General features: G+C 57.2%; 1 protein-coding gene across 7 annotated transcripts in view; it reads left to right on the forward strand.

Annotated features, from left to right (window-relative positions):
* Window positions 1-23,265, forward strand: part of HSPG2 (heparan sulfate proteoglycan 2) — a 116,748-nt gene extending 93,483 nt beyond the window's left edge. For 4 of the 7 annotated variants that reach the window (XM_063714482.1, XM_063714487.1, XM_054546725.2 and 1 more), the window contains 33 exons: window positions 1,020-1,171; window positions 1,871-2,012; window positions 2,388-2,539; window positions 2,928-3,069; window positions 3,167-3,307; window positions 3,636-3,770; window positions 4,027-4,211; window positions 5,512-5,707; window positions 5,979-6,158; window positions 6,446-6,706; window positions 8,519-8,723; window positions 9,886-9,983; window positions 10,577-10,843; window positions 11,597-11,706; window positions 11,908-12,055; window positions 12,138-12,254; window positions 12,916-13,027; window positions 13,734-13,878; window positions 13,968-14,067; window positions 14,206-14,315; window positions 14,440-14,548; window positions 15,440-15,538; window positions 15,927-16,148; window positions 16,452-16,696; window positions 17,104-17,275; window positions 17,378-17,500; window positions 17,611-17,667; window positions 20,753-20,828; window positions 20,917-20,995; window positions 21,119-21,225; window positions 21,328-21,411; window positions 21,812-21,915; window positions 22,038-23,265. In XM_063714482.1, the coding sequence (XP_063570552.1) occupies window positions 1,020-1,171; window positions 1,871-2,012; window positions 2,388-2,539; window positions 2,928-3,069; window positions 3,167-3,307; window positions 3,636-3,770; window positions 4,027-4,211; window positions 5,512-5,707; window positions 5,979-6,158; window positions 6,446-6,706; window positions 8,519-8,723; window positions 9,886-9,983; window positions 10,577-10,843; window positions 11,597-11,706; window positions 11,908-12,055; window positions 12,138-12,254; window positions 12,916-13,027; window positions 13,734-13,878; window positions 13,968-14,067; window positions 14,206-14,315; window positions 14,440-14,548; window positions 15,440-15,538; window positions 15,927-16,148; window positions 16,452-16,696; window positions 17,104-17,275; window positions 17,378-17,500; window positions 17,611-17,667; window positions 20,753-20,828; window positions 20,917-20,995; window positions 21,119-21,225; window positions 21,328-21,411; window positions 21,812-21,915; window positions 22,038-22,210 (4,748 nt within the window). In that variant the 3' untranslated portion in view covers window positions 22,211-23,265. The remainder of the gene's footprint in view (window positions 1-1,019; window positions 1,172-1,870; window positions 2,013-2,387; window positions 2,540-2,927; window positions 3,070-3,166; window positions 3,308-3,635; window positions 3,771-4,026; window positions 4,212-5,511; window positions 5,708-5,978; window positions 6,159-6,445; window positions 6,707-8,518; window positions 8,724-9,885; window positions 9,984-10,576; window positions 10,844-11,596; window positions 11,707-11,907; window positions 12,056-12,137; window positions 12,255-12,915; window positions 13,028-13,733; window positions 13,879-13,967; window positions 14,068-14,205; window positions 14,316-14,439; window positions 14,549-15,439; window positions 15,539-15,926; window positions 16,149-16,451; window positions 16,697-17,103; window positions 17,276-17,377; window positions 17,501-17,610; window positions 17,668-20,752; window positions 20,829-20,916; window positions 20,996-21,118; window positions 21,226-21,327; window positions 21,412-21,811; window positions 21,916-22,037) is intronic. The other 3 variants (XM_063714493.1, XM_054546753.2, XM_024250648.3) reach the window with 1 other exon arrangement.
* The last annotated feature ends 44 nt before the right edge of the window (window positions 23,266-23,309 follow it).

The raw sequence follows: 23,309 nt of genomic DNA on the forward strand, positions 1-23,309 counted from the left end.
AAACACATCAAGCCTGTCCTTATGTCTTGGAAATCTTTGCTTATGATGGGGCTAAGTAGTTAAGGGTTTTTTTGTTTTATTTTGAGACAGAGTCTCGCTCAGTCACCCAGGCTGGAGTGCAGTGGCGCGACCTCGGCTCACTGCAATCTCCGCCTCTGGGGTTCAAGCGAGTCTCCTGCCTCAGCCTCCTGAGTAGCTGGGATTACAGGCATGCTCCACCACGCCCAGCTAATTTCTGTATTTTTAGTAGAGACAGGGTTTCACCACGTTGGTCAGGCTAGTCTCGAACTCCTGACCTAGTGATCCGCCCGGCTCGGCCTCCCAAAGTGCTGGGATTACAGGCGTGAGCCACCACGCCCAGCGTGTTGTTAAGGTTTTTTTTAAAGTGAATCAGTTGAAAGGAAAATGTCCAGTAATTAATAGCACAGGGGACACATGCTATGCAGAAATCATGATAAGGGGACATGGATTGCTAAGTAGTAAACATGATCCAGCACTTCTTAGGTGTTGGACCCTATCATATTTACACACATTAGTTCATTTTATCCTCACAACAGCCCTTTGAGGTAGATGGCATTGTTCTCTCCATTTTACAGACGGGGAAACTGAGACTCAGAGAGGTGAAGTTGTTTTCCAGAGGTCATACAACTAATCAATGGCAGAGCTGGGATTTGAACCCAGGCAGTCTGGCCCCAGAGTCTGGGTTCTTAGCCACATTCTATCTGAGTTTGCCAAACATTAGTGGTCTAGTGGTCTGTGTGGAGGTGTCTAGACCTGAGCCCTGGCCCCACTGGTGCTGGGAGCATGGGAGGAGGAGGAGATGGTGGGGCCATTGCCTGGGGGGATGAGAAGTGCCTCCACCTCCCAGGCTAGCCCAGCTGCTCCAGGCCTCAATGGAATGGGAAGGGAAAGAAGCCATGTCCCAAATGGCCTCTGGTCCTAACATCTGGGCCCCAGGGGAAGGGCTAAGGGCATCAGGGTGGGTATCTCAGCTCACTGACCTCTCCCCTGTGCCCCAGCCCCAGGTGGAGCCCCACCCATCCGCATCGAGACGTCCTCCTCCCGAGTGGCTGAAGGGCAGACCCTGGATCTGAAGTGCATGGTGCCCGGGCAGGCCCACGCCCAGGTCACGTGGCACAAGCGTGGAGGAAACCTCCCTGCCCGGCACCAGGTAAAGGAGCTGGAGAAGGATGCATGCATCCTCCACACCCACAGCGGTCCTGCCTGAATCCAGCCCTGAAGGGAAAGTGGCCTCAGCAACCGGGGCTTGTGGGGAATGGCAGCAGGAGGTCACTGGAGTCAGGAAGTTGAGAGCGGGCTGGGCACAGCAGGGCCACCACCAGCCCTACAGCACCTTGGTGCAAAATAGAAAAGGACATCTCTGGCCAGGCACGGTGGCTCATGCCTATAATCCCAGCACTTTGGGAGGCCAAGGCAGGTGGATCACTTGAGGTCAGGAGTTCAAAGCCAGCCTGGCCAACATGGAGAAACGAAAAATACAAAAATTGGCCAGGCATGGTGTCAGACTCCTGTAATCCCAGCTACTCAGGAGGCTGAGGCAGGAGAATCACTTGAACCCAGGAGGCAGAGATTGCGGTGAGCCGAGATTGCACCACTGCACTCCAGCCTGCATGACAGAGCGAGACACTGTCTCAAAAAAGAAAGGACACCTGTAACCCAAGGCTCTTCCTCCTACCAGAAAAACCATCATAATAAACATGCCTTCCACAATGCAGACTGTCAAAGGGGTCGCCTCCAACAGGATGCACCTACATATCTGTGCATGGCAGTCCCAGGGTGTGGGTACCAGAGGCCTGGGCATCTGAAAGCTCCCAGCTCACCCTCCCCACTCTCACCCCACCTTGGCCAGGTCCACGGCCCACTGCTGAGGCTGAACCAGGTGTCCCCGGCTGACTCTGGCGAGTACTCGTGCCAAGTGACCGGAAGCTCAGGCACCCTGGAGGCATCTGTCCACGTCACAATTGAGCCCTCCAGCCCAGGACCCATTCCTGGTGAGTAATAGGGAGCAGTGGGTGATGCTGGAGCACAGGCGCGGGGCGCCTTCCTGGCTCTGCTCTTCTCCTCTCTCCCAGCCGGGTGCTTATTGTTGCCTGCGGGCGGGGTTTCCTACCACAGAGGATCAAGCCAACCTAGGTGTTACCAAGTCTGACAATGGTCCCGTCCCCTCAACCAGGGGGTCCCCAGCCCTGGGTTTCAGGAGGACCCTTGAGTCCCCAGGGAAAGGAGACCCTTCTTAGGTTATATCAGCCACTCTGAAGCCACCGCACCCCCAGGACCAACTGGAGCTGGTCTTCACTGCCACCACCTTCAGCCCCTGCCTTGATCCCCAGAGCCTGGCCTCTCTCACCCATCCCCTGTGCCCACAGCTCCAGGACTGGCCCAGCCCATCTACATCGAGGCCTCCTCTTCACACGTGACTGAAGGGCAGACTCTGGATCTGAACTGTGTGGTGCCCGGGCAGGCCCATGCCCAGGTCACGTGGTACAAGCGCGGGGGCAGCCTCCCCGCCCGGCACCAGGTACGGGGCCAGGATGGGGAGGATTCCAGGTCAGGCACGGTTAGACCTGCAGTTGCTTTCTGTACCCAAACCTCATGCAAACACCAGCCTGCTTGGGGATCCCAGGGGATAAAATACGTTTGGGGGACGAGTTCACCAGCCTGCAAATCAGGAGACCTGGGTTTTTCTCTTGGCTCTGCAGCTGAATCCTTTCCTGGGCCTCAGTTTCCTCCACTGTAAAGTGAGTGGGTTGGACCTCTAGGATTCTGTGAATGAAGCTTCCACCAGCCCTACCAGCTGGGACCCTGAGCTTCCGAGAGAACTCTCGGGTACCAGCACAGTTGGGCTTGGGGACATTCCTTGTCCCGGGGACTTTACCCTGATAACTGTCTCCTCGCTGCTCTGACAGACCCATGGCTCCCAGCTGCGGCTCCACCACGTCTCCCCTGCCGACTCAGGCGAGTATGTGTGTCGTGCAGCCGGCAGCCCAGGCCCTGAGCAAGAAGCCTCCTTCACAGTCACCATCCCACCCAGCGAGGGGTCTTCCTACCGTGAGTATGGCAGATGCCATGGGCAAGGGGCAAAGTGGAGGGCCCTGAAGCTGAGCCCATCCCTGCTGAGCCTAGCCCTCTGCCCCTTTGGCCCCAGGCCTTAGGAGCCCGGTCATCTCCATCGACCCGCCCAGCAGCACCGTGCAGCAGGGCCAGGATGCCAGCTTCAAGTGCCTCATCCATGATGGGGCAGCCCCCATCAGCCTCGAGTGGAAGACCCGGAACCAGGAGCTGGAGGGTGAGCCAGGCTGGTGGGCGGGTGGGCAAGCCGGGGGCAGGCATGGGGGTGCCGTCATCCCCACTGTGCAAGGGTGGAGCAGAAGTCTGGATGCCCCACATTCATGGTGTGGCCCTGAGTAAGGCCCTTCCCATCTCTGTATGGCAAGAGCGCTGGACCCAGGAGTTTCCAAGCCCTTTGTTACCTTCTGCTATCTGGGACTCCATGAGCTGGACACACCCAGGCCGGAGGGGTTGGGGGCGTGGGCCCAGGGGCACAGGCTGGCAGCACCAAGACATGAGAAGGACCAGGTCAATCCTCTCTCACCCTCCCCCATGCAACCTCACAGACAACGTCCACATCAGTCCCAATGGCTCCATCATCACCATCGTGGGCACCCGGCCCAGCAACCACGGTACCTACCGCTGCGTGGCCTCCAATGCCTACGGCGTGGCCCAGAGTGTGGTGAACCTCAGTGTGCACGGTGAGGGGACGTTGGCCATGTGGGGCTTTGCCCTCCTGTTTCCAGCCCTGATTCTCAGCTCAGAGCCTCCAAGTTTAAATCCTCCTTCCACCACTGACTCTGTCTTGGGCATTCTCCCTCTCTGAGCCTCAGTTTCCATCTCAGTGCAGTGGGGAGACTGGTGCCCACCCAGCAGTTACTAAGCTGGAGGCCATGGCAGTGTGGGTGACCAGCAGAGCCCTGCCTGTATGTCAGTGGTTGTCATTCCTCCACACAGGGCCCCCTACAGTGTCCGTGCTCCCCGAGGGCCCCGTGTGGGTGAAAGTGGGAAAGGCTGTCACCCTAGAGTGTGTCAGTGCCGGGGAGCCCCGCTCCTCTGCTCGTTGGACCCGGATCAGCAGCACCCCTGCCAAGTTGGAGCAGCGGACATATGGACTCATGGACAGCCACGCGGTGCTGCAGGTGAAGCCGGGGCTGGTGCCTCTCTGGGTCTGAGGCCCAGTCCATGGCCCAGCCTTGAGCGGGTGCTTGGAGGAGATAGTAGTGGATGGGCAGGTGGTGCTGAGTGGATGGAGAGAGGAAGGGAGGAATGGGATGGGATGGGATGGGTGGATGGCGAATAGACTGGAAGATGAGAGGGAAGAGAGAAGGAAGGTAGGAGAAGGAAGAAAGAATGAGTGGGAGGGTGGGTCGAAGGCCAAGTGGGTGGGTGGACTAATGGGGTGTCATGAGGGTGAACCCTCAAGCAACCAGATGGGAGAGCTAAAAACCAAGGAAAGGGCCAGGCATGGTGGCATGTGCCTGTAATCCCAGCACTTTGGGAGGCCGAGGCAGGAAGATCACTTGAGCCCAAGAGTTTGAAACCAGCCTGGGAGGCCAAAGTGGGTGGATCACCTGAGGTCAGGAGTTCGAGACCACCCTGGCCAACATGGTGAAACCCCGTCTCTACTAAAAATACAAAATTAGGCCGGGCGCGGTGGCTCACACCTGTAATCCCACAATTTGGGAGGCTGAGGCAGGCGGATCATGAGGTCAGGAGATCGAGACCATCCTGGCTAACATGGTGAAACCCCGTCTCTACTAAAAATACAAAAAAAGTTAGCCAGGTGTGGTGGCGGGCGCCTATAATCCCAGCTACTCAGGAGGCTGAGGCAGGAGAATGGTGTGAACCTGGGAGGTGGAGCTTGCAGTGAGCAGAGATCATGCCACTGCACTCCAGCCTGGGCAACAGAGCGACACCCTCAAAAAAAAAAAAAACAAAACAAAATTAGCTGGTGGGGTGGCACACACCTGTAGTCCCAGCTACTCGGGAGGCTGAGGCAGGAGAATTGCTTGAAACAGGGAGGCAGAGGCTGCAGTGAGCCAAGATAGCGCCACTGCACTCCAGCCTGGACGAGACAGAGCAAGACTCCATCTCAAAATAAATAAATTAATTAAAATAAAATAAAAAATTCGCCAGGTATGGTGGCACATACCTGTAGTCCCAGCTATTCAGGAGGCTGAGGTGAGAGGATTGCTTGAGCCCAGGAGGCAGAGGTTGCAATGAGCCAGATGGTGCCACTGCACTACAACCTGGGCAACAGAGTAAGACCCTGTCTCAAAAAATAAATAAATAAGTAAATAAATAAATAAATAAATAAATAAATAAATAAATAAATACCAAAGCAGGGTAGAGGAAATAGGGAAGACCAAGCCAGAGCTGGGGCTGACATCAGAGTCCCCACTCAGTCCCCACATAACCAGCCTCCTTGCTTTCTCCCAGATTTCATCAGCTAAACCATCAGATGCGGGCACTTACGTGTGCCTTGCTCAGAATGCACTGGGCACAGCACAGAAGCAGGTGGAGGTGATCGTGGACACGGGCGCCATGGCCCCAGGAGCCCCTCAGGTCCAAGCTGAAGAAGCTGAGCTGACTGTGGAGGCTGGACACACGGCCACCTTGCGCTGCTCAGCCACAGGTGTGGCCAGGGGCTGGCACATAGGGCTGGCAGGGCAGGGATGTCCTGGGGTCTGAAATGTAGACACATGTGATCTAGAGATGATGTCATGCCCAGGGGTGGGGAGTACGGGGAGACCGTGTTGCTAGCATCCCCCAGTGATGGCCAAGGAACCCAATTGGGGTCCCCATAGAGGGACAGGATCATCCAGGGCCCTTCCTCACCATGGCCACCTTCTGCGGGTCGCTGAGGTAGCCCAGTGACTTCTGTCATCCTCCACTTGACTCCACAGGCAGCCCTGCACCCACCATCCACTGGTCCAAGCTGCGTTCCCCACTGCCCTGGCAGCACCGGCTGGAAGGTGACACACTCATCATACCCCGGGTAGCCCAGCAGGACTCAGGCCAGTACATCTGCAATGCCACTAGCCCTGCCGGGCACGCTGAGGCCACCATCATCCTGCACGTGGAGAGTAAGGCCTCATCCCTTCTTTGTCTGTACCAAATGGAGATCTGAGCCCCCCGACTAGGCTCCACCCCACACAGAACCCCAGGAACCCCATCCAGAGGTCTTCAGGCACTGCAGGATCCCAGAGCCTTTCCTTGCCGGACACCCACATCCCCTCCTGGGACCTTTGCTTTCCTTATCCCCAGTCCTCTGGGCTCACCATTCAGCTTCGCTGGACACCTGGATCCAACGACCTGCTGCCATTCTGACCTTTGCCCTCCCCCATCCTGACCTCTATGTCCCCCCACCCAGGCCCACCGTATGCCACCACGGTCCCAGAGCACGCTTCGGTGCAGGCGGGGGAGACGGTGCAGCTCCAGTGCCTGGCTCACGGGACACCCCCACTCACCTTCCAGTGGAGCCGCGTGGGCAGCAGCCTTCCTGGGAGGGCGACTGCCAGGAACGAGCTGCTGCACTTTGAGCGTGCAGCCCCTGAGGACTCAGGCCGCTACCGCTGCCGGGTCACCAACAAGGTGGGCTCAGCCGAGGCCTTTGCCCAGCTGCTTGTCCAAGGTAAGCAGCCCAGCTCAGGGTGGAAGGGGATCACCTTTCCTCCTGGTCCTTCGATGACCCAGCTAGGCAGACTCGGGTGGGAGGGCCTCCCTCCATAACGCCACCTGGAATGCCCTCATCTCCCCTGCTCTCCAGGGCCCGAGGCAGGCTTGCCTCCTCCAGGAAGCCCTCCATCACATGTGCTCAGCTCCTCTAGCTTGTACGGCTGCTCCCCACCTTTGGCACAGCCCTGGCACTGCCAAAGGAAACCATTCTGTGTACATAAGCGCCCCAGCCTGCCTCCCCTGCCAGGCAGTGAGAATGCCCGGGGCAGGGCCTGGACCCAGGCATCTCAGCAGCCCTGGGCTTAATTGAGGGCAACAAGGCCCAGGATGGGCTGGGTAAATGCTTGACAGGGACAACAGTGAATGAGTGACAGGAGTGCCCACCCCAGCATGCCCAGGGCTTCAGTGGATCTTCAGAGAGCTCAGCATTTCCATGGCCTCCTCATCAATAATACAAATGAGGGCTTTTGGGCCCCAAACATTTAAAGCAGCACAGCATGTAGCCCACTGGTCAAGGGCCTGGACTGTGGACACAGACCTGGGTTCAAAGCACAGCTTGGCCATTTGCTGGCTATGCAACCTTGGCCAAGTCACTGAACCTTTTTGAGCCTCAGTTTCTTTTTTTTTTTTTTTTTTTTTTTGAGACAGAATCTCACTCTGTCACCCAGGCTGGAGTGCAGTGGCGTGATCTTGGCTCACTGCAACCTCCATCTCCCGGGTTCAAGCCTTTCTCGTGCCTCAGCCTCCCGAGTAGCTGGGACTACAGGCACGCGCCACCATGCTTGGCTAATTTTTGTGTTTTTAGTAGAGAAGGGGATCCACCATGTTGGCCAGGCTGGTCTTGAACTCCTGGCCTCAAGTGATCCACCCACCTCAGCCTCCCAAAGTGCTGGGATTACAGGCGTGAGCCACCGTGCTCGGCCTGAGCCTCAGTTTCTTTATCTATAAAGTGGAGAGAACAATGCCAACCACGTAGGCCGAGTTGGAAAGGTACACAGAGGTAAACACAGATGTAAAACTGTAGCTCACAGCAGGCACTTAGTAAATGTGGACAATATGCATCAGCCTCTGCCTCCCATCTGTCCCCTGCACGTGTAGGTGTCTTTGCCATGGCCAAGTCCCTGGATTCTCTTATTTAAACTGCAGGCAGAATAGGCTTTGCTGTCCTTCCTTAAAATGTCTGAGTCTGGCCAGGCGTGGTGGCTCACACTTGTAATCCTAGCACCTTGGGAGGCCGAGGCAGGCGGACTGCCTGAGCTCAGGAGTTCGAGACCAGCCTGGGTAACATGGTGAAACCCTGTCTTTACTAAAATACAAAAAAAAATTAGCCGGGCGTAGTAGTCCTGTAGTCCCAGCTACTTGGGAGGCTGAGGCAGGAGAATCGCTTGAACCCGGGAGGTGGGGGTTGCAGTGAGGTGAGATCGTGCCACTGCACTCCAGCCTGGGGACAGAGCGAGACTCCATCTCAAAAAAAAAAAAAAAAAGTGTTGAGTCTCTCCCACTCTTTTCGTGGCCTGCCCTCCCAAACCAGAAGCAAGGAGCTGTGGAAACAGCCCAGCACTCCACAGGCCCTTATCTGTGTTGGCGGAATGGCAGCTGTGTGTGCAGATGAATGAATCTGCCACTGAAGGGTCTTTTTTCCCTGGTCAGAAAGGCTATCGGGAGAACATTCCTTGAATGTTGGGCTGGGGGTTTCCTGGGTCCCTGGAGGGGCATCAGGGATATTACACACACATATACCTGCAGAACCTCATACATGTCCCCGCAGGCCCTCCCGGCTCTCTCCCTGCCACCTCCATCCCAGCAGGGTCCACGCCCACCGTGCAGGTCACGCCTCAGCTAGAGACCAAGAGCATTGGGGCCAGCGTTGAATTCCACTGTGCTGTGCCCAGCGACCGGGGTACCCAGCTCCGTTGGTTCAAGGAAGGGGGTCAGCTGCCTCCAGGTCACAGCGTGCAGGATGGGGTGCTCCGGTGAGTGGGGCCGGGGGCAGGACTGGACTTGGGCAGCATAGCCCAAGGCTCACAGTGAGCAGAGTTAAAGCATCTGCCCCAGGGGGCGCAACATGAAGCACTGTCCTTGGACACATCACTTTGCCTCTCTGAGCCTCAGTGTTCTCAGCTGTACAATGGGTTATATAAGACTGAATGAGGTCCAGGCAAGGTGGCTCACGCCTGTAATACCAGCACTTTGGGAGGCTGAGGCGGGCAGATCATCTGAGGTCAGGAGTTTGAGACCAGCCTGGCCAACATGGTGAAACCCTGCCTCTACTAAAAATACAAAAAATTAACTGGGCGTGGTGGTGGGCACCTGTAATCCCAACTACACGGGAGGCTAAGGCGGGAGAATCACTTGAACCCAGGAGGCAGAAGTTGCAGTGAGCCGAGAGCACACCATTGCACTCCAGCCTGGGCGACAAGAGCAAAACTCCATCTCAAAAAGAGAAAAGACTGAAAGGAGATTATCTGAAGCACTTGCACAGTGCTTGGTGTTTGGAAGGCCTTCAGTAAACAGTGGCCCATTCGTATTTATTATTAGTGGAGGAAAGAGAACAGGCCCTGGGGCCAAAAATATACAAATGACCCCAGATCTCAGCTCTGCTACTTGATAACTGTGTAATCTTGAGCCCTAGACCATAAGGTCTTTGTCTAAAATGGGTGTGGTGCCCCCCAACCTGCCTGCCTACCTCTAGTAGTTATTGGGAAACTAGAATGCAACACTGCGTGCTGTTCTACATCAGTTTTTAACGCCCACACAATTGCAAAGCATTCTTTTTTTTTTTTTTTTTTGAGACAGAGTCTCACTCTGTCACCCAGGCTGGAGTGCAGTGGCGTGATCTCTGCTTACTGCAACCTCCGCCTCCCGGATTCAAGCAATTCTCGTGCCTCAGTCTCCCGAGTATCTGGGATTACAGGCGTGTGCCACCATGCCTGGCCAATTTTTGTATTTTTAGTAAAGACAGGGTTTCACCATGTTGGCCAGGCTGGTCTCAACCTCCTGATCTCAAGTGATCCGCCTGCCTCCGCCTCCCAAAGTGCTGGGATTACAGGCGTGAGCCACCGCGCCTGGCCCAATTGCAAAGCATTCTATCAGTTGTTTTCAACTCCCTGATGTCTTATTATTTTTTCTTTATAGAATCCAGAACTTGGACCAGAGCTGCCAAGGGACATATATATGCCAGGCCCATGGACCTTGGGGGAAGGCCCAGGCCAGTGCCCAGCTGGTTGTCCAAGGTAGGAGGGTGGCTTCAGGCCTCTGCTAAGAGCAGGGAACAGAGATGAGACAGGGAGAGAGGCACAGGGCCCAGACCCTGTTCCCTAGGAATCCCCCTAAATATGTCAGAATAAAGAGAATTATTCTATTTTGCCTTGCTTGTGTCTAGCATAGAGTAAAAGGGGCTTGATAAATATTTCAAGGGAGGGAAGAAGGATATGGGTGGAGTGTGTGAGTGCTCAGATGAACCGATGAAGATTGAATCAGTGTGAACCGGGCATGGTGGAACACACCTGTAGTCCCAGCTACTCAGGAGGCTAAGCTTGGAGCATTGCTTGAGCGCATGAGTTCTAGGCTGCAGTGAGCCGTGATCACACCTGTGAATACAGCCAAGACCCTTTGTCTAAAAAAAAAAAGATGTGGACACGTGAGTGAGTAAATGCATAAGACCTGACAAGTGAGTGTGTTTGTGAGTGAATGCATGAAAAAGTGAATGAGGAATGAATGAATGCTGGAACTTCAGTGCTCACCTTTCTTTGGGCAGTCTATGGCCTCCCTCAGGCCAGGCCGGCAGTGACTGATCTCACTGGACCTCTGCCTCCCTCCTCCCCAGCCCTGCCCTCGGTGCTCATCAACATCCGGACCTCTGTGCAGACCGTGGTGGTTGGCCACGCCGTGGAGTTCGAATGCCTGGCACTGGGTGACCCCAAGCCTCAGGTGACATGGAGCAAAGTTGGAGGGCACCTGCGGCCAGGCATTGTGCAGAGCGGAGGTGTCGTCAGGATCGCCCACGTAGAGCTGGCTGATGCGGGACAGTATCGCTGTACTGCCACCAACGCAGCCGGCACCACACAATCCCACGTCCTGCTGCTTGTGCAAGGTGAAGGCCAGTGGGGACTTTTGTTGGGGGACAGTGAGTGGGGCAGGGGCTTCTCCTGCTGCCATCTTCTGCCTGCCCGCTCTGCTCTTCCTTTCTGTTCACTTGGGACATTTTCCATTGTGTGTGTTTAAGGGGCAGGTTTCATAACAGGTGGCAGCAGCAGGGGATAAAAGTGAGATTCCCCCAGGGCAGCCTGGAATGTACAGGGAGAGAGCTAGGCCATAGAGCATCAAGAAGAAAAAAGAAACCTTGTCCTCATCAGCAGGGAGTGCCTGCTCTGCTGGGAGAGACCTGCAGCATAGTCTGAGGGCAGAGACATAACCCAGTCAACAAACAGACCTAATAGAGAGTAAAACAAGGACAACAGATGCAGGGCAGACACAAACACTGTGTGTTCTTTAAAGGCAATTCCTTTTTACCCCAAGCCCTGTGACTTGCCTCCAAACTTTCTTACCTATACTGCCCCTACTACACACTTCTCAGGTCCCCAAAGGGCTGCACAATTTTTTGCCCAGGCACGTTGAAGAGGTCTCAGGCTGTAGAGTGAAATGGATCTGGCCCTGAACCCTGACTCTGCCCAACCAGGAGCAAACAGCCGCTTTTCCCCTCTAAGCCATAATTTCCTTATCTGTGAAATGGAATGTAGTGGCTCCCTTCAAGGGGTGATGTGAAGATGAAATGAATCAGGGTGCAGGCTGGGCACACATCTGTGACTGTCATGTTGATGGCCTATGTCTCTTCCATGCCTCTCAGCCTTGCCCCAGATCTCAATGCCCCAAGAAGTCCGTGTGCCTGCTGGTTCTGCAGCTGTCTTCCCCTGCATAGCCTCAGGCTACCCTACTCCTGACATCAGCTGGAGCAAGGTAAGTGCTGGAGAGGGAACCAGCAGGCATGCCTGGGGGGCTGGCACCAGGTCTGAAGCATCTCAGTGTCCCCAGGATGTGGCACAGGCTTGGCCAAGAGTAAACACTCAACGTTGAAAGGTGGGCCTGAGGCACAGATGGGAGGCAGGCCCCTGGAGCTGTGGGCTAAGGCCAGGGCCCTCAGTGCTGGTGCGTTTGCAGCTGGATGGCAGCCTGCCACCCGACAGCCGCCTGGAGAACAACATGCTGATGCTGCCCTCAGTCCGACCCCAGGACGCAGGCACCTACGTCTGCACCGCCACTAATCGCCAGGGCAAGGTCAAAGCCTTTGCCCACCTGCAGGTGCCAGGTAAGACACCACCCCCAAGAATTGGCACTGCCCTGCCCACTCCCTGACTGGCAGGGTCTCCAACTGTGCTCTCTGCCGGCAGAGCGGGTGGTGCCCTACTTCACGCAGACCCCCTACTCCTTCCTACCGCTGCCCACCATCAAGGATGCCTATAGGAAGTTCGAGATCAAGATCACCTTCCGGCCCGACTCAGCCGATGGTGAGCAGGAGGGTTAATTTGCAGGGTGGGCTGGCCTGGGTTGAGGGACCTCGTGGAGTAACTGCCATCATGGCTTGAGCCCTGGCTGCCCCTCAGTCCTGCCCCAATCCCTCAGCCCTCCCTCTCCAGGAGCCCCCAGACCTCTGGGCCTCCACCCTGGTGTGCCTTCTCTCACGCCTCCTGGCTTCTCCATCCCTGCCTCTGTGATATCTCCAGCCTCCCCATGGCTCCTCTGCCACCGGGGCATCACCCCCAGTCCTCCTGTCCCAGCTTCCTCTCCCCATCTCTGCTCCTTCCTCCCTCCCCTGCCTCCATCTCACCCTTTCCTCCTCTCTTTCTCTCGTCTCTTACGGGTCTCTGACTTTCACTGTCCAGGCCTCCTTCTCTACTCGGGTGAGTCTCTGCCTCCCTCTCCCCCTTGAGGGAGACACCAGTGTGTGTGAAGCAAATTCAGTTTTTTTCTAGGGGCGCTCAGTAAGGCCCTTGCGTTTGGGGCATCAGCCCTGAGATAGTGAGAAGGCCCTGGCTGTGTGAGGAGTGCCAGAGGGAGGGACAGGTTCTGAGAGTGGACAGGCTCAAGAGCTTGGGTAGTTTCTAGGGTGGGGGAGGACAGGGAGCCTGTGGCTGGATGGGGGCCCCTTACACAGTGATGCCTACCCAGGGATGCTGCTGTACAACGGGCAGAAGCGAGTCCCAGGGAGCCCCACCAACCTGGCCAACCGGCAGCCCGACTTCATCTCCTTCGGCCTTGTTGGGGGAAGGCCCGAGTTCCGGTGAGACCCCCAGCCTCCCTACCTATAGGGGGACTGGACACAGGGCTTTGGTCTGGCAAGCACTACCCTGGGCTCCATTATACAAAGGAGATCTGGAGGAAGGAGAAAATGTGGCCATTACCCTTGGTGACCACCCAATCTGCTAGAGTAGGAATAGTATGCCAGTCAGGTGGAGGAGGGTGCAGCCTCAGACTTGGGACTGCTGCAGGCCAGGATTCATTCATTCATTCATTCATTCATTCATTCATTCATTCATGCATCAGTTATTTGCTGACCACTCCATGTGTGCCAGGCACTGATACAGGTAAAACAAAACAGATCAAATTCTGGCTCTTGTGGGAAGAGGTGTATTCTCACTGGGGAAGAATAAACAAGCCATAAACAGAGAAACAAGGTGATCACAGGGAGAGAGGAGTCCTCTGAGGAACAGGGAGGCCAGGTGCTAGGCTGCAGGGCCCTGAGCCTGGGGTCCCTGTGGGCTGCTCTGGGAAAGCTCCCAGCGAAAGGATGTGGGGAGAGAAGATCCAGGGGATGGGTCACAGGGAGGGAGGACAAGACAGGGACAGGAACTGGAACAGCCCCAGGGCTGGGACTGCAGGAAGTGGTGACATCCCTCCTCTGGGGCCCCTCTGCCCAACTGGGCCCCTAGCCCTTCTTGCAAACCCCCTATCCACTCTCTCCTGCCCCGGCCTGCCCCACGGAGCAGGTTCGACGCGGGCTCAGGCATGGCCACCATCCGCCACCCCACACCACTGGCCCTGGGCCATTTCCACACCGTGACCCTGCTGCGCAGCCTCACCCAGGGCTCCCTGATTGTGGGTGACCTGGCCCCGGTCAACGGGACCTCCCAGGTGAGACTCAACCCAATCCTGCTACTTCCAGCCCTCATCCTGCCCCTGCCCAGCCTCTGTTGCCATTCCTGACTTTCTCACCTCCCCAGGGCAAGTTCCAGGGCCTGGACCTGAACGAGGAACTCTACCTGGGCGGCTACCCTGATTATGGTGCTATCCCCAAGGCGGGGCTGAGCAGCGGCTTCATAGGTGAGCCCCCTCCCCACCTCCAGCTGAGGCTGGGCCTTACCTGGCTGGCTGGAAGAGCCCTGGAGAGCCTGGGAGGGCACCTCAGGGTGTGGGCTGGGACACCCTGCCCTGTGCTCATCCTGCCCACTCACCTCCCAGGCTGTGTCCGGGAGCTGCGCATCCAGGGCGAGGAGATTGTCTTCCATGACCTCAACCTCACGGCGCACGGCATCTCCCACTGCCCCACCTGTCGGGACCGGCCCTGCCAGGTGACCCCACACCCCACATACCACCTGGCTGCCGTGGCCTCCACCCCTAGCCATGGCTGGCCCCTGTGGGGATTATGGGGGGGACTGAATGTTCTCGGCCTTACTTCCGGGGGCTGCTTTGCAGAATGGCGGTCAGTGCCATGACTCCGAGAGCAGCAGCTACGTGTGCGTCTGCCCAGCCGGCTTTACCGGGAGCCGCTGTGAGCACTCGCAGGCCCTGCACTGCCATCCAGGTATGCACCCCCGACCGCCAGTCGCTGTCGCCCCAGGGCCTGCCTCTTCCCTTTGCTGCCTCCCCATATCCACCACCATCTCAACCACTGGGGCACTTCCACACCCCCCACTCTTACCTGAGCACTCTCCACTCCTCCCATGTACCCATCCCCCATCTCTGCTACCCAAGGGCCCTCGCCCCATCACTGCTGCTTCCTCTCCTCCAGCCCTGCTGACCAAATTCTTAGCACTACCCCGCCACCCAGGTACTCCCCCACCCCCAGCCCCATTTTTATTTTATTTTTTTTTTTTTGAGACGAAGTTTCGCTCTTGTTGCCCAGGCTGGAGTGCAGTGGCACGATCTCAGCTCACTGCAACTTCCACCTCCTGGGTTCGAGCGATTCTCCTGCCTCAGCCTCCTGAGTAGCTGGGATTACAAGTGTCCGCCACCACCCCTGGCTAATTTTTTGCATTTTTAGTAGAGGCGGGGTTTCACTACGTTGGCCATGGCTGGTCTTGAACTCCTGACCTCAGGTGATCCACCCGACTCGGCCTCCCAAAGTGCTCGGATTACAGGCATGAGCCCCCATGCCCAGCCCCCAGTCCCATCTTATTACCCAGGTGCCCACCCCATTACCCGCCACCAGGTGCTCCCCCTCCAACACTGTCCAGTCTCTGAAGAACCTGCAGACACACAGAGTCCCTCGACTGCTTCCCCTGCAGTCCTCCCTCTGGCCTCTTCTGGCTCCCGCCTTGCTCTGCTCAGTTCCCTCCTCCAAGGCCTCCCAGGAGGCTGGCCTGGCCCTCACTAGCCCAGCCCCCCGGGGTGTGATGGGCAGGGCTCTGGCATCAGGACCCCCCTCCCTCCAGAGTCACCACCATGTCTTTTCTCTGGCCTGTGTACCCCCCAGAGGCCTGTGGCCCCGACGCCACCTGTGTGAACCGGCCTGACGGTCGAGGCTACACCTGCCGCTGCCACCTGGGCCGCTCGGGGTTGCGGTGTGAGGAAGGTGAGTGGAGCCAGGTCTGAGACCCCCAGGGTCCTAGTGTCAGCTGGGGAGGCTGGGTGGGGCACTCTGAGGCCATGATGGGCCCTACGGATGATAAAACGATTCCCAAGCCGGAGGATCTGGAAGTCACCTGGCCACGAGTCTGCCCAGCCTGAGCCCCTTAGTGAGTGAGGGCCCCCAAAGAGGACCCCTGTCATATTGGAGCTCCTCCCAGCCCAGTGTGCAAGGGCAGGGGGGCTTCTGTGCCACTGCAGCTGGTGCCAACTGGTCCTGAGCCTCTGGGCCTGGAGAGTGAGGCAGGCAAGGGTCCCAGAGGAAGGCAGAGTAGCTGGACCCCACCCGAGGGTCCAGGATCCCCACTGCCTCAGCTGAGCTGTGGCTGCTGCAGGTGTGACAGTGACCACCCCCTCGCTGTCGGGTGCTGGCTCCTACCTGGCGCTGCCCGCCCTCACCAACACACACCACGAGCTACGCCTGGACGTGGAGTTCAAGCCACTCGACCCTGACGGGGTCCTGCTGTTCAGCGGGGGGAAGAGCGGGCCTGTGGAGGACTTCGTGTCCCTGGCGATGGTGGGCGGCCACCTGGAGTTCCGCTACGAGTTGGGGTCAGGTAAGCACCTAGCACCAAATGCAGGGCTCTGCACGCCAAGCCTTGTGCCCCCCTCGGCTCTCCAAGCCGCAGGGAGACGTGGGAGGATAAATGCGAGGATCAGGCCAAGTCCCCTCTTCCTGTGCATTTTGTCTCTGTGTCACTTGAGGCCAGTCCCTAGCCCTCTCTGAGCCGTGGTCTCCTCATCTGGAATACAGAAGGCTGTAGGGCATTCCCCATCTGCTCAGGGCCCTGTTTGTGGTGGAGAGGGCAGGGAGACCCATGTGCCCCCATGTGCCCAACCCTGCCTGGCATCCTCCCCAGGGCTGGCCGTTCTGCGGAGCACGGAGCCGCTGGCCCTGGGCCGCTGGCACCGCGTGTCTGCAGAGCGTCTCAACAAGGATGGCAGCCTGCAGGTGAATGGTGGACGCCCCGTGCTGCGCTCCTCACCCGGCAAGAGCCAGGGCCTCAACCTGCACACCTTGCTCTACCTGGGGGGTGTGGAGCCTTCCGTGCCACTGTCCCCGGCCACCAACATGAGCGCTCACTTCCGTGGGTGTGTGGGCGAGGTAAGAGCAGCCTCCTCGGGACAAGCGGGAGGGGAGGGGTGCCAAGCCTTGTGCCCCCCTCAGCTCTCCAAGCACCTTGGCACTGGGCCCCTCCACCTGCAGCCACCCACGAGCCCTGGGCCAGGATGCTGTACCTCCAAGCCTCAGTTTCTTCCTCTGTAAAATGGGCATGATCACACCTACTTTGATGGGTTGTGCAGAGGATTGTCTGCGCTGACGGATGAATGTTTCTAGCACACAGTAGGCACTCAACTCCTGTGCCTCTCTCCCCACACCAAGAATCCATGCTGCCGCTTAGGCCCAACATGGGCTCCCAGCCGCCCTCTGCTGCATTCTTCTCCCTGCTGGTACACCTGGGCCTCTGCCTCCCAGGCCCCTTTAGTCCCTCAGTGTCCCTGTCCCCACAGGTGTCAGTGAATGGCAAACGGCTAGACCTCACCTACAGTTTCCTAGGCAGCCAGGGCATCGGGCAGTGCTATGACAGCTCCCCATGTGAGCGCCAGCCATGCCAACATGGTGCCACGTGCATGCCTGCTGGCGAGTATGAGTTCCAGTGCCTGTGTCGAGATGGATTCAAAGGTGGGAAAGCCTGCCCAGGGCACCGGAGGGGAGGGGCACAGGTGGTCAACGACACCTCCAGCCCATGCCCACCCACCCACTCGCCTCTGCCCTGGCCCGCAGGAGACCTGTGTGAGCACGAGGAGAACCCCTGCCAGCTCCGTGAACCCTGTCTGCATGGGGGCACCTGCCAGGGCACCCGCTGCCTCTGCCTCCCTGGCTTCTCTGGCCCACGCTGCCAACAAGGTACCCAGGCCTGGCTTCTCTCCACTTCATCTCTGTCTTGGGGCCCCGGGGCTCGACACAGTACCCACGGGTGTCTATGCCCACCAACTGGACCCTGCCCTTCTCCATAGGCTCTGGACATGGCATAGCAGAGTCCGACTGGCATCTTGAGGGCAGCGGGGGCAATGGTGAGTACTTGCCATGGCTTCCTCCCCAGCTTCCACTCAGCTCACTCTTCCAGTTACCCCATACCCTCAATTCTGGCCTACAAGCGAAACAGCTTTATATGAGGAGCTTGCTGGGCAGAGACAGCATGAAGACCACAGCCGTGTGGAGCTAGGGCCTGCCCCACACTTACTGGCTGGGTGACCTTGGGCAGGCCTTTGAAACCACTCTGACCTCAGTTTCCTCCTCTGTATTCATGTATTCAGTCAACAAACTATTGTTGCCCATCCTTGCCCTGGGAGCAGTAAATATAAGATGCATAAAGCAAGACCCTCATTCCCAAGAATTCTACCGTCTACTGAAAAGCTAAGGAAACAGTGAAGAGTGAATGCTGATTGAATGTTTACGGGCACTGTGCTAACCCCTTTACAGACACATCTCTTCTTATGTATCACTAATATAATAGGCGAGGCAGTGGTATAGTGGTTAAGAGTATAGACTTGGAGCCAGCCTGCTTGGGTTCAAATCCTAGCTCTCCCACTTACTAGCTGTGGAACTTTGGGTGAGTCACTTAACCTCTCTGTGCCCCATATAAAATGAAAATGGAGATGAGTAACATCTTTCCCTAAGGATTTGGATAAAATTTTATGTGAGAGTAAAATTACTTCGTGCATTTTTTTTTAAGGTGGAGTCTTGCTCTTTCACCCAGGCTGGAGTGCAGTGGCATGATCTCGGCTCACTGCAACCTCCGCCTCCCAGATTCAAGCGATTCTGCTGCCTCAGCTTTCTGAGTAGCTGGGAATACAGGTACACACCACCACACCCAGCTAATTTTTGTATTTTTTGTAGAGACAGGGTTTCACCATGTTGGCCAGGCCTGTCTCTAACTCCTGACCTCAGGTGATCCGCCCCCCTTGGCTTCCTAAAGTGCCGGATTACAGGCATAAGCCACCGTCCTAAAGTGCTGGATTACAGGCATAAGCCACCGTGCCCGGCCACTTAGTGCATTTTAAACGCCTAGAACAATGTGTGGTACAGAGTCAGTACAGAATGTTAGCTGTTGTTAATATTATATTCAGCTGGCCGGGCACACTGCCTCACGCCTGTAATCCCAGCACTTTAGGAGGCTGAAGCGGGCAGATCACCTGAGGTCGGGAATTTGAGACCAGCCTGACCAACATGGAGAAACCCTGTCTCTACTACAAATACAAAATTAGCTGGGCATGGTGGCACATGCCTATAATCCCAGCTAGTCCAGAGGATGAGGCAGGAGAATCGCTTGAACCTGGGAGGCGGAGGTTGCCGTGAGCCAAGATTGCACCATTGCACTCCAGCCTGGGCAACGAGAGCGAAACTCCCTCTCAAAAAAAAAACCCAAAAACTATATTCAGGTAGGTATGGTGATTCACGCCTATAATCCCAGCACTTTGGGAGGCTGTGGCGGGCAGATTGCTTGAGCCCAGGAGTTCCAGACCAGCCTGGGCAACAGGGCGAAATCCTGTCTCTACAAAAAAATACAAAAAGTAGGTGGGCATGGTGGTGCTCATCTATGGTCCCAGCTACTCGGGAGACAGGCAGGAGGATTGCTTGAGCCCAGGAGTTTAAGATCAACCTGGGCAACATAGGCAGACCTCATCTCTACAAAAAATTTAAGAATTAGCTGGGTGTGGTGGCACATGGCTATGGTCCCAGCTGAGGCAGAAGGATCACTTGAGCCCAGGAGGTCGAGGCTGTAGTGAGCTACGATTGTGTCACTGCACTCCAGCCTGGGCAACAGACTGAGACTCTGTCTCAAAAAAATAAAAAATAAGGCTGGGTGCGGTGGCTCACACCCGTCATCCCAGCACTTTGGGAGACCAACGTGGGTGGATCACCTGAGATCAGTTCGAGACCAGCCTGGCCAACATGGCGAAACCCCATCTCTACTAAAAATACAAAAATTAGCCAGGCGTGGTGGTGCGCACCTGTAATCCCAGCTACTCGGGAGGCCAAGGCAGGAGAATCACTTGAACCCGGGAGGCAGAGGTTGTAGTGAACCAAGATTGTGCCACTGCACTCCAGCCTGGGCCACGGAGCGAGACTCCATCTCAAAAATAAATAAATAAAATAAAAATTATCTATATATAATATTCATTCATAGAGTTGTTGTAACGACTGAGTTAAATGCAATGGTGTCTGTAGCTGGATGGGACACTCCCTGCACAGGCACATCATAGGTGTTAGGTAAATGTCAGCCATTCTCCTCATCATTTGGTGGAGGGTAGCAGAGGGTCCCCTACTCTTGTCCCCTGCCAGAGCTACTGTGGCCAGTGCCAGCCTATAGGATGGGTCATGAGCAGACAGGGCTGAGGGGGTGTGGAGCCACACACAGTATGGACATCCTGGGCCAGTCACTCGCCCGAGCCTGCCTGCTTATCTGTAAGATGGAGAGAACACCAAGGCTCTGAACCATTTATTGCCACAGTCCACGGTGACCAACGGTCCCAGTAGCTCCGGACTGAGGGGTTTCTTGGGATGTGGGACTTTCAGGGCTAAAGCCAGACAGAACTTGGCAAGTAGAATGGCGGGTCACCCGACCCGGATCCTGTTGACTACACAAAATAAAATAAAATACATTGATTTAACGAAAGCAATTATGCTGAAGTAAAGTAATGAAAACATTTTTCAAGTTTCCTGACTTGCTGTATATGTGCTTCTTTATTAACACATCAAATAACAAGATCTGGTGATCTCAGTACCTACCACAATTTCAAAGCAGCAATATGTGTAAATGATATTTTGAAATATTTGCAGCTACTGTAATGTGACAAGCAAATATTAGTAACAAAGTTGCAGGCCCTACCACTGCTACTTTGGTTTGTTGCCTACATCTCATTGAAAGAACTGCTCAATTTCAGTGAGAAGTGAGGGAAATTGAGGTGTAATGCTTTCCCATCCAAGGTCATAGGCTCCCTGAATTCTGTCGACAGCCCCCTTGGGTCCCCAGCGACTGCAGGCTCAGAGCCCCCTAGTCCTGTATGTTGGCGTAGAGGTAGGGGTCAGGGGAACTGACGGGGGATTTTGATGCCTGATGCAGCAGGTGTGGCACCATCCTCCTCTCTCCCACAGATGCCCCTGGGCAGTACGGAGCCTATTTCCACGATGATGGCTTCCTCGCTTTCCCCGGCCGTATCTTCTCCAGGAGGTGAGACTGGCATTGGAAGGGCCCATGGGCCTAATGGGGAGGATGGGAATCTGGGACTTCTGTCCCCTCACCCACTCTTCCTCCACAGCCTGCCCGAGGTGCCCGAGACCATCGAGCTGGAGGTTCGGACCAGCACAGCCAATGGCCTCCTGCTCTGGCAGGGTGTGGTGAGTGTGGGCATCCGGCCGGGCTCTGGGGCTCCTGGGGAAGGAAACTGGCTTCCTGGTGGCCGGAGTGGTGGGGAGAGGGGAAAGCGGAGCCTCCTGGCCTCGGCAGCCTCTGCTCTCCAGGCTGGGGACCCCAGAGACCCTGTGCTTCCCTGGCAGGAGGTGGGAGAGGCCGGCCGAGGCAAGGACTTCATCAGCCTCGGGCTTCAAGACGGGCACCTTGTCTTCAGGTAGGTCCTGGCACCTGGCCCTTCCTCTCCCTTCCCTGGTCCCAGCACCCCACCCCCCGGGTCCTGCCCCAGCTCATACTTCTTGGGCCTGGATGACTGCAGGTACCAGCTGGGTAGTGGGGAGGCCCGCCTGGTCTCTGAGGACCCCATCAATGACGGCGAGTGGCACCGGGTGACAGCGCTGCGGTAAGGGACCCTGCCGGGCACTCGGGATGGGGCCCAGCGTTCTGGAGTGGGGCAGGACGCCCCCCACCATGGGCAGAGAGGCAGGCATTGAGCTCTGTGGAGACAGAACTTGAAGCCAGGGAGGGGAGAACCCACCAGCCAGGGCCTGGGCTTCCATCTTGGACTGAACTCTGCTGGGGGCAGGCGAGTGTCCCAGGAGTGCGAGGAAACCTGGGCGCAGAAACGAGGAAGCTGTGTTTGTGGGGCCCGATCTCTCGTTCAGCGGGGGAAAGAAAGAGCTTGGGGAACAGGGACAGACTTCTGAGTCTGGAGTCTCGGTGCCAGAGGGAGGGGACTCTGTCATGGGGCCGGGGAGGACCGGGGAGTTTGTGGGAAGGGGCCTGACCCAGTTCCACTGCAGGGAGGGCCGCAGAGGTTCCATCCAAGTCGACGGTGAGGAGCTGGTCAGTGGCCGGTCCCCAGGTCCCAACGTGGCAGTCAACGCCAAGGGCAGCATCTACATTGGTAAGTCTGGGGCTCCTTCCCAGGGCAGGGGCAGGAACGGCACTCCCTTGGGAGCTCGCCCGGCCTTCCTCGCCTCCTGGGCTGCTGGAGCCCACAGGCCCTGTCTTCTCACCTCCTGGCAGGCGGAGCCCCTGACGTGGCCACGCTGACCGGGGGCAGGTTCTCCTCGGGCATCACAGGCTGTGTCAAGAACCTGGTGCTGCACTCGGCCCGCCCCAGTGCCCCGCCCCCACAGCCCCTGGACCTGCAGCACCGTGCCCAGGCTGGGGCCAACACACGCCCCTGCCCCTCGTAGGCACCTGCCTGCCCCACATGGACTCCCGGGCCGCACCCCAGCCCGACAATGTCGAGTATATTATTATTAATATTATTATGAATTTTTGTAAGAAACTGAGGCGATGCCACGCTTTGCTGCTACCGCCCTGGGCTGGACTGGAGGTGGGCATGCCACCCCCACACACACAGCTGGGCAAAGCCACAAGGCTGGCCGGCAAGGCAGGTTGGATGGGAGTGGGCGCCTCAGAAAGCCACCAGGACTTGGGGTCAGGAACGGTGGCTGGGTGGGCCCAGAACTGCCCCCACTGTCCCCCCTACCCACCGATGGAGCCCCCGGATAGAGCTGGGTGGCCTGTTTCTGCAGCCCTTGGGCAGTTCTCACTCCTAGGAGAGCCAGCCTCGGCTTGTGGGCTGGTGCCCCACAGCTACCTGAGACGGGCATCGCAGGAGTCTCTGCCACCCACTCAGGATTGGGAATTGTCTTTAGTGCTGGCTGTGGAGCAAAAGGCAGCTCACCCGTGGGCAGATGGTCCGCATCCCCACCAGCTCTTTTTTCAGCACCCCCACCCACCTCCACCCAGCCCCTGGCACCTCCTCTGGCAGCCTCCCCCTCCTACCACACCCTCCTGGCCTGCATTCCCACCCCCTCCTGCCAGCACACAGCCTGGGGTCCCTCCCTCAGGGGCTGTAAGGGAAGGCCCACCCCAACTCTTACCAGGAGCTGCTACAGGCAGAGCCCAGCACTGATAGGGCCCCGCCCACCGGGCCCCGCCCACCCCAGGCCACCTCCCCACCCATCTGGAAGTGAAGGCCCAGGGACTCCTCGGACGTACAGACGCCGCTGGTGCTCAGGAAGAGCTAGTGCCTTAGGTGGGGGAAGGCAGGACTCACGACTGAGAGAGAGAGGAAGGGGATATGACCACCCTGCCCCATCTGCGGGAGCCTGAAGATCCAAGAGCCATCCTGCCAGTGGCCCCCAGACTGTGGGGTTGGGACGGCTGGCCTCTGTGTCCTAGAAGGGACCCTCCTGTGGTCTTTGTCTTGATTTTTCTTAATAAACGGTGCTATCCCCGCCAGGGGCCTCCCGTGTCTTTGATGAGGGCTTCACTCAGTGGAGC

This window comes from Pongo abelii, chromosome 1, assembly GCF_028885655.2.
Source record: "Pongo abelii isolate AG06213 chromosome 1, NHGRI_mPonAbe1-v2.0_pri, whole genome shotgun sequence".
NCBI lineage: Eukaryota > Metazoa > Chordata > Mammalia > Primates > Hominidae > Pongo > Pongo abelii.